Source organism: Sinohyriopsis cumingii, chromosome 5 (assembly GCF_028554795.1).
Source record: "Sinohyriopsis cumingii isolate HCF-2022 chromosome 5, ASM2855479v2, whole genome shotgun sequence".
NCBI lineage: Eukaryota > Metazoa > Mollusca > Bivalvia > Unionida > Unionidae > Sinohyriopsis > Sinohyriopsis cumingii.
Genome location: NC_142965.1, coordinates 69,527,630 through 69,537,937, shown reverse-complemented (window position 1 = coordinate 69,537,937; position 10,308 = coordinate 69,527,630). Strand labels below are relative to the sequence as shown.

At 36.0% G+C, this 10,308-nt stretch overlaps 1 protein-coding gene across 1 annotated transcript in view; it reads left to right on the top strand.

Moving 5' to 3' along the window:
• The first annotated feature begins 782 nt into the window (after positions 1-782).
• Positions 783-10,308, top strand: part of LOC149799389 (uncharacterized) — an 86,062-nt gene continuing 76,536 nt past the window's right edge. Inside the window, exons 1-3 of the mRNA XM_089958727.1 lie at positions 783-926; positions 3,257-3,461; positions 6,620-6,732. Coding sequence (XP_089814853.1) covers positions 924-926; positions 3,257-3,461; positions 6,620-6,732 — 321 coding nt within the window. The 5' untranslated portion in view covers positions 783-923. The remainder of the gene's footprint in view (positions 927-3,256; positions 3,462-6,619; positions 6,733-10,308) is intronic.

Genomic DNA, 10,308 nt, shown 5'->3' with positions numbered 1-10,308 from the left:
AAAAATTAAATAAAAACTAACAAAAAATTATCCAAAATTTTGGACAATTTATAAGTCAAATTTTTTTTAAAAAGATAAGACAACTGGGATATAATTTGACTGAGACTTCCGTCCCTACATCTAAATATATAGCATACATATAATATATAGCAAAAACACAGGACTGAGGAGATCGTTTGCACAGATGACAAGGGAAGGGGGGGGGGGACTCCGCCACTGGGGACAAAGCCCACAATCGGACGAACAACCCTTTATATGACACTAGGGAAAATAAAATAATACCCCGCCAACATATTTAGTAGTTAACTAAATTTTTGATCGAAATTCTTTTGTTAAAATAAGGCAAACATGCATACGTTCGGGGGGAAAAATACACACAAAAAATACCTTTTATATTTTGGAAAATTAGGGGGTTGGGTCATCTGTCTGGTGCCCCCCCCCCCCCCCCCACCTTCTCTCTTATATAGTATGATAGAGAGGGTCCTATGTCAGAACGGGTCATGGGGGGTAATCAAAGGTATTTTTGTCACTCTTATGATTTCTTTTTATCTTCAGATTATCGGGTTATTTATCTTCTCTCAACATCAAGCTCGCGTCGAGCACCTGTGCTTTCGTTAATATGCAAACATCTTGGCGGCGAAAGAATACCAATTCACTCCTTCGTAGGCATATTATCAAACCACAAATTGATTTGTATTCCTACAATTACGTCCAATGTTATTTCATGACGACGGAAATGGGCGAGCGTTATTCCGATCGTCAGTACGCCCTTTTTCTTGAGTATGGAAAATTTGACAGTAAAGACCGAGGATGCTTAGAATGGTGTTCGTGAAAGCTGATGTGAACTTAACAGTTGCCATGGATGTTGCAGGAGTGAAGTAATTGTCGATACAGTTGTCGGTTAAATTTGCACACAGTATGCCATGGTATGAAACCTAAAACGTTTAATAGTTTCGAACATTAATTGCGTTTGCTTCCTGATATTTAGTTATTGTAAACTATACCTATCAGGTCATGGTCAAATTGGCATGTATCAAAGCGCAAGTAAGCCTACCTGCGATTCCGATGCACAGCCTGAGCTCCTTACAAAATATATCATCGGATCGACGGGTGGGGAGTTGGGTGGGTTGGGTCCTGTGCCACTTTTGGATACAATTCTTCTATACCTGTCACTAGTCTTTGCAAATCTCTGTAAATGCATTTTAGTTGTTCTAAAAATAACGTTTCTGAATGCGTTCTTTTAAAGTAACATTGGAAATCTCTCTCTCTCTCTCTCTCTCTCTCTCTCTCTCTCTCTCTCTCTCACACACACACACACACATGTGTGTGTGAGTGTGTTTGCACACACATCCCATTCCATTATCTATTAGCAGATAATCTGAATTTCCTGTTTAACAGGAAAAGGAGTGGAATATGGCTGTAATAGAAAAATACCAATTAATGACGGCAGTCTTGTAATTATGATCCTTTGTGCCCCTGTCCTAAAGCTCTGAAGGACACATCCAATTTGAAAAGGACAACTAATAGTTTTAATTATAAATAATGGATGACATGTTAACCAGGGTCAGTGGTTTGGAGACATGTGGGTTGAAAATTGTCAAAGACCTGCACTTCTGTCTGCAGAGTGTGACACCATGAAGAGCACTTAAGAACTTTTGTGGATCAGGTACAATCAAAGCAATACAAAATGATATGCAACAAAGAAACATAGACCAAGTGAACTAGGCATCCACACTATAAAAACCTGCACACATAAATATGTGTGTCACATCAAAGAGATACCAAATCAAGATTTGTGAAATTAGATCACTTCAAATTGAGGGATATCCATCAACCCAGTTTTTAGCTTGTATGAATTGAATTTCAACATGTTTATATTTAAATATAATTAAGTAGCATGCAGGCACATGAGTTCATAATTCAAATCATAACAAAATCATCACAACTTTACCTTCTGGCAGTGACTTTAGTTCCTGTTAAATATATATAACATATAATTCTGTCCATTCCAACATTCATATTTACATATTATGCCTCATCTCAATTATCATCAGTAAAATTATCTATACATACCAGTAAGTACAGATACTTACCCCCCCCCCCCAATGAATTGTGAATGTGGTATGTATAATGTATTGTCCTTTTGTACATTGTATTTGTTCATGAGTCAATTTTTTAAATGCCCAATATTTCACCACTCTTAGTAATATTAGTGAGTAGTGTGACATTTCCTGACTAACTCAACCATATTGAAATTAGGTCACTCTAACCTAATTTTTAGGCATTATTGACTTTATATGTTGTCAGGTACCTGGTGTAAATGTACTTGTGTTAGTGAAGGGGTCCATGCTTATGAGTAAAAACTTTGTTTTATTTTAGAAAATAAGGTTTTATGTTAAGGGTCTGCATTTTCAAGTAGCTAAGTGACATACTGCCTGGAGAAAAACACATCAGACTGCCTCAGTAACATTGAAAATTTTGATAAACTGGCTATTTTGTTTTAGCTTGCATGGCAAGCTGATGGAAGAATTGAACATATAATCAGATTTAAAAGATTTACATCTATGGCATACAACAGCAGAGAGAATATGTACGTATCATAGAGAGTTATAGAAATAACCAGTTCTGTTTACTGTTTTTCATTTGAAAACTGAAATGAATAAATTGTTGATAAATTATGTCTAAGTGTGTTTAACCATCTTAGCCTGCTTCTATTCATGGATTCCAGAAAATTTTTTGTCATTTATATTTTGTCAGTTCTGGAGTGTTAAATGAAGATTCTTGGCGGTGAATTGTCTTGCATCTAATTTGTTTAGGAATTATGAGTTTCATTAAAGTGCTTAAATATGAACAGATTTATTCCCAGTGCTAGTCCTGTAACATGTAAACGTTGGTTGTACTAACACATGTACAGCATTGCTGGTACATAGTTAGATCATTGTGGTCAAACATCTTCAACAACCTGGGCCACAAAAATGTACAGTTTATGGGCCATATAAATGGTATTTATACTAGAATTATAGAACTGACTTTTCTGAAAACACATGTATATATGTGCGAAGACTGAGACCAGGAGAATTTAAGTATGGAGCTGGAATGTAATTGCCAGGGCGTACAGATTTGTCGAAAATTGAAGTTAGTACTATTTAAGGGACAGAAAAAGTCTGTACTTCATTTGAAATATGTTTCATTGAGCAGTTTTGTTACTTCACATATTTACTCTTGAAATCATTATTAATACCTTGATTCATTGCAGGAAGAAATGGAAGTGGATATACAAGGGAGTCAGATAGCCAGGGATTCTTTTCTTCAGCCGAGTGAACAAAAGCCAAAGTTCCCAGTAACAGAGTTAGCAAGTTTGGATGAAATGATTAATCGTCAGCGTAACTGGACTGTTCCTGTTCATCTTAAGGGAGAGTTAGAAATTCTGCTGGATGCTGCAATAAGACTTTGTAAAGAAGGTATTGTCAGTTCCATTGTTTATAATGCTTTGAATAAAAGTAGTTCCAGTGCATCATGATTCAGCTGTCCGAGCGTTTGCAGAAATTATTAACAGTGTAGAAATAAAATATAGTCCCTTAGACACAGAAAAGACAAAGTGACCACTTCAGTTTCAATGATTCCACTAAGTCAGTGTATCCCACCAATGTCCCACAAGTTCAATCCCTCATTGCACACTGGTAATTCTGAAGTGTTCTGCAGATGATGTAACTCATTGATTTGATTCAAAAGCATGAGAATAAATTCTTTTTAGATTGGCTGCATTTGTGAAAGGGAATGGGGCTTCATTGTTCAGTAGATTGCACTATAATCTTATTTTACTGATAATATTGCATGAGTTTAGATACGAGTAGAATCTGTGAATCATATTTTTGAGGCATCCTTCTTGAGATTGGTGATGCCGTGGAACAGTCTAGAAGCCTTATTTTTACATTGATGTTTGCGACCTTATAGTCTTCAATGGAGGACAGGTGCATGTTCTAGGTAGATACATTATTTACCTGAAATTCTAGTCATATGCAAAATAGTTCTTAATTTGTATTTGATGTAATCAGTTTGTTTATACCTTTCCTTCTGTTAACCCAGGTCCATAGCTGACCTGGGCTGATCCAGTGGTAGGATTCAAACCTCAACCTGCCCCCTTTTGCTTGCTAGTAAAGCATGAGAACCGGTTAGAACCTGTAGCTCCTGTCTCTATTAGTCACCTCTTGCAACATGCAGAAGGGCAACTACTATACATTTCTGAGCCTGCTTGGGTAGTGGATAACATACATTATTCATATTAGTTAACTTTTCAAAACAAATAAATAAAAACAATCTTTTATTTGGTAATATTGATTTTGCTTAAAGTAAGTGAGTTTTTAAAACTTTACTTGCAGAGAATTATTGCAATGAATGTGACTACATTTGAAATTCATAAATATTTGTAAACATGATTGCTTGGTTAAATCGAGTTTGTCATTCATGTAAAATTAAAACATACAAAGAGTACAAATATTGTTCAAAGTGTAAATTGTTGTTTCAAAGCCTAATTATTAAAGTTGTTTCCAAGTTATATGTAAGTTGTCAGTTAGTAGTGAAATTAATGTTTTGTTATAGTGCACAAAACAAATAAAGATCAGTGATTTTTTTTAAAAAGTCAGTGATGATCTAATTTATCAGATATATTACAGTGAGCTGAAGACAGTAATCTTGTGTGGAACTTAAGTTTGGGTAAGAATAACACAATGTATTGATTGTTTTTTTTAAATTGTGCAACACACATAATAAAAGTATTCAGTGCATGGTATTTGTTGAAAAAGCCGAGTTTGAAATGTAAATCTGCATACAGTGGTTACCATTATATAAAAGCTAAGCTGACCTTTTCAATTTGACAGGTTTGACTGTATATTAAAAATCAACCTTAGTTTTCTTTCCTGTGTAGAGTCCATCAGATTTTCAGGACTAACTCACATTACTTCTTTTACTGTGACCATTGGTTTGATTCATTAGAGCATACACAAAAAAAATATGTCACTCTTCACAGAGAAGATAACTCAGTTGGAAACGCATGACTTTGTCTAGCATAGCTTTCTATATTCTTATATCCAATTGCAGAATTTCTACAGGAATAAAAAGAAAGAGAAACTCTAGGATTTTAACCAGTATCCTTTTTGTTTGTTCAGAAAACATCAAAAGATTATCTTGCATGTATTATTACTTGGATGCAGAGATATAATACAGTCTAGTTTACCAGCTTCAGACTAACCTGGCAAAGAGTGCATCATGAACCAATGTGTACTTGGCCTCTTTGTCATTATTGAAAACAAGTGAAACTCGCATCTTATGGCTTTGCTTCAAATGATGTTTTAGTACAAACAGGCATTGGGTGATGTAGTCATAGTATCATAAGACTGGTACTGAGTCTTTCTTGTGGCTTACAAACCATTTAGTCTGTTTGAAAATGTATGCATGACTAGTTCCTGGTAGGTAAAAGGTCACTGTTAAACATAATTCATGCAGATTTAAAAGGAAATGCTATGATAAAGAACAAAATCATATCCTCCTCAACTTAACTATTAACATCAAAACAAGCAAGGAGATCCTTTCAAAGAACAGCAATCAGTTTATTGTTGCTTACAAATGTTTACCAGTATATCATGGATGCCACATTGTGTTAATTATCTAGACATTAATTGTGCCTTTGAGAATGTTATTGTTGTTGTTGTAGGGTTTAACACCATTTTTCAGCACATGATAGGCTATACATGGCGGCCAGTATTAATGGTGGAGGAAGAACCCGGGAAATCCCCGGAAAGAACCACTGACCCTTGAGAAGCTACTGGCAAGTTTTCTCACATACCCACATTGGCCGAATCTGAGACTCAAACCTATGCAGACAGAGGTGAGATGGCAGTGATCCGTAACGGAGAGCGCTTTAGACCATGGCCACTTGGGACCCCTCCTTTGAGAATGTATTAAATGGCTTATTTACAATAGACAGAATTTGGGTTTGTTTGATCAGTGGTGTCTCACTAGGGGGTGCAGACTGCTCTGGGTGACACCATCATAGGAGGTGACACCAAAATGACTGTCTATAAAATTTTTGAATTTTTGTGCTGGAAGGAAGTCCATGGGGATGACACCATGAGTTACCACACTGGGTGACACCAACCCTAATGATGCCACTGCATTTGATTACTGTTTCTACTGGAATGGTTTTCATCTGTGATTAAATGCATGTACTGTCCTTTCAAATGTGGACAGAATATGTAGAGAGCATCCCACCAATATGGCTTGAATTTAGTTAATTCATCATCTTAAAACAGGAACTGTATTTACAGCATATGGTAGACACTGAAAAACTTTGGACTTAAGTACATGCTTCAAATTTTTAATCATTTTACATAATATTAAAATATTCGAGGCATTATTGGTCAGTTTGTTGTGTAAAATATGTAGATATGCACCATTTTCAGAGCTTTGCTATAAAAACTTCTGATGGACTGGTGTCCAATTTAAGAGTAGAGATGCATTTTAGTTTGGTTCACATAATAGCAGTGTGATAACCTCAGTCAGTACACACCACCAATAGCTTCAGGAATCTAAAATAAAAGTTAAAATGTCCACTTTTTTTCAGGTGTGGACGGACGTAGTGAACCATGTCAAAGGTTCTTCCGTGAAGGATTGGTTATTTCTTTCACTAAGATTATGACAGATGAAAATGTCTGCCACTGGAAAGATGTAACCCAGGTATGTATTATCCAATTTCTCACAAGATTGTTTCAAGGGTCACTGGGGCCTGAATGTAGGCTCCAATCCCAATCTAAATAAAGAATATGATAAAGATCTTGCTGAATTTCCAGTTATAATCATTATGTCTTCAAATTTCAGTAGAAATGGCCACAACAAATCAGAGGCAAAGATAATTTGATGTAGACAAAAACATTTTGCATTAATAGATCAGCTGACTGACGATAACCTTGTGATTTTGCAACATCATACACCTTTTAAAGGCTGAACGAAACTGCAAATAATGTATCACATGATTATCATCAGATGGTCATCTTATTCTAATTGTGTACGTCAGGAGGTTTCTGGGAATGGAGCTGCACAGAAATGAAAACCATAAAATATAGAATATCTATGTACACCTGCAAATGTCATGGTTGAAATGTTCTTCAAATACAGTCTTCACTAACCTGCAGAAAACAAATGACGCTTTGACAGCTCACCTTCCATTTAAAATTAAGAAGGTCTTAGTGCTTAAGAGCCTAATTCTAGTGATAATTGCCTCCCATACTGATCTCTTGTAGTTCTTCAGTTGGTGCTGGCAACATTAGAGAAGATGACACATCATGCACTTTCCATGTCAGTGGTGTTCTCTGCTGAGCTTTACCTGCTTAGGGATCCTGCCTTGGCGACATTGAAGGCTTTGCTGGACCACAAAAAAACCCTTATTGGCTTGAACTTTTTAAGCTGGAGATTCTAGTCAGAGACAGCATCCTTTCTGTGGAAATACAGGATTTGAGGGAACAGCGTAACAGGCCTCTGTTGAATTTCTGGACTCATCAAAATATCTCAGAAAGTGTGCCCAGTCTTCTGCCTTAGGAAACCTTCTCCTTCCATAAGCTTGTGCAGCTGCAACAGTCTCACAAGCAGCCACAGTTCAGATCTCCCTCCTGCATGTCTTTCATTAGAGACGGCAGTCAGTGGGACCAGTGAATAAAGTCTTTGGACTAGACTCTCTTACGCAGAGAGAAAGGGATTGGTCCTAGGTAGTTATACATATGTCATGCAGTGCCTTCATCGTTCCAGCATTGTGGTAGGTGCTTATTTGGGCTTGGTGGGGCATCACCAGTGATGTGTAGGCACATTCTACTGTAAAGGATGATATCTGGATTTGTTTCCTGGAATATTCTCCCCAATTATGGACCCTTATCTTCTTGTACCACTGTGCAAACTGGTTGAATTCAGAAAAGATAACATTTAGTATTATTTGGGACTTAGTGTAATTCACAGTGATGTAACTGTCTTTTGAATTTTCTCATTGTTTTCTAGGAAATTAATTTGTTTGTTGAATGTTATTAAACTTGTTGAGTTTGATTCCTTATATTACTTTCTTTAAGACCATAGAGTCCTGACACAAGTTGTCATTTTTGCTAATGGTCCTGTGAACTTTCAGATTAAACAGTAAGAGATTCCAGTGTCTGTGAATGTTTTAGTAGCAACCACATGAATATTTACATCACATATTGTAGAGCTAGCTCTGACTGATTCAACTATTCTTAGTATATGTTAATTTATTCTGCAGGTGATCTTTCAATACTGTTTTTAAAGCTGGTATCTCTGGCACTTCTGCATATGTTCTTGTATTTGCATATATCTTATAATATAGATTGTTATTTACTTCCAGTACAAGTACTGTATTATTCCTTGTATATTGTCTCTGGCTACTAGCTTGGATAATTTCACTGTTTCTGGTTTCTCTGAAGCTTGGTCACACCTAGACCACTTGCTATTTAAGCAACGAATTTGGCTAGAATGGCAACTTATTTTACCTCATCATTGTTTGTGGGGTAATGTCCAGTTAGCTAATACCTTAAATTTGCCAGCATAGATTTGTGCATTTAGATTCTCCTTTGGTTTCATCTTTAGAGTAGCCTGCAGTTATGGCCTGACTTGATTAATTATGTTGTGTCACTCCTGAGTTGCATGTTTCTGCTCCACTTTCAAAAGTTGTATACGAGTTCCCATTTCCACAAGAATTGGGAAATAACAGCACTTTGTCTGGTTGGAGTATTTAGCATTGCCCATAATGTTCCATACATGAATTAAAAGGCCCCAGTCGCACCTTTGAAATAATGGACATTGTATAGAAACAAGGGGAAGAAACACCTAAACAGTTGGCTGATCTGCAATTTGTGGGTTGTGATGACGCTTGTGTAGAGGTAGGCAGTTTACAATCCTACTTTATGTGAATTATTGACTTTTACATGTGGGTTTGTTCCATTGTTATCTGTGTTAAGTAGAAATATTTTGGATCAGCACTATAAAGAACAATTACCGTACACCGTAAGTGTCGCTGTTTAGAGCCTGCCTTTCCACTTCTAACTCCTATCTAAAGCTATTTCTCTTTAATTGTCATCAGAGGATAAATTACTTTTGATGCTCAGACTCAGCAAGAAATTTTTCAAAATCTTCCTCTTTTGGTGTACCATAGTCTCTGTATTTTCATTTGCAAAAATACTACATAACGCTATCCCAATACTATTCTGAATCTCATGTGCTTTCATTAAAAGATAAAACCATTATCTTTCCATGTTGTCTGTCTCGTATAAACCATTTTGTATTGATTACAATGATAACATTGCACATACTGTTTATTATTTTGGTGTCACTTGTGCTGAGATTTTATTCTACTTTGTGTTACAATTCTGTCAAGAAATAAATAGTCCACAGTGTTTGTGTTTGTTGATGTTGAACATTTCCTAGTTTATTAGGGTGTGTACCTTTGACTTTAGCATATATGTTTGTGTACCAAAAATTAGATTTTGATGTTTAAATTAGTGGAACATTAGAAACAACAACTTTGACAATTGAAGATATTATTTTGAAAGAGCATGTACATTCCTTGTGCAGATTCAAAGCCAAGATGCCATTAGTGGTGTATTCTGCACATGCACACTCTCAGAGAAGAAAGAATTTTTGTCGCATCATTTTATTACTAATACAAGTCAGAAGAAATCTGAAAATGTGCATAATATCTCAGTTGCAACTTGGCCTGGAAACAGAACTGTAATTGATACATACCTCTCTTGATAAGGTATGTCAAAGTCAAAGTCAGGTTAAGGACAGTAATGTATACAGATTGTTATGCATGAAGTCTGCAGCTATCAGAAAGTTCAAGGTCATGCAGAAATGTGATATGGCCTTTCATGATCAACAGAAGTGGCATGCTAAATCATATGCAGAAAGGTGGCTTCACACACAGAAAACATAAAATCTTATTAGCAGTGCATGAACATTAACACTGAATTAACAACAATGAAATTATTCAGCAATACAGCATCTATAAAACTCCTTTCTGATACAAAAATATACCTCTTATTGAGCTGTTATCAAATCTGAGATTTAGTCTACTCACTGTTGCCATAATATGTAACAATATGTTGCCCCAGATTTCAGGGACTGGTAAATATTCCAACATTAAGCAGCAATTAATTGCTATTGGTTTGTCAACATTTTTCTCACTGTTCCTGTACAAGGTCGCTTACTACCACTCTCAAATTTGATTGGTTCTCTGACCTAATTGGTTGTATGCATCCT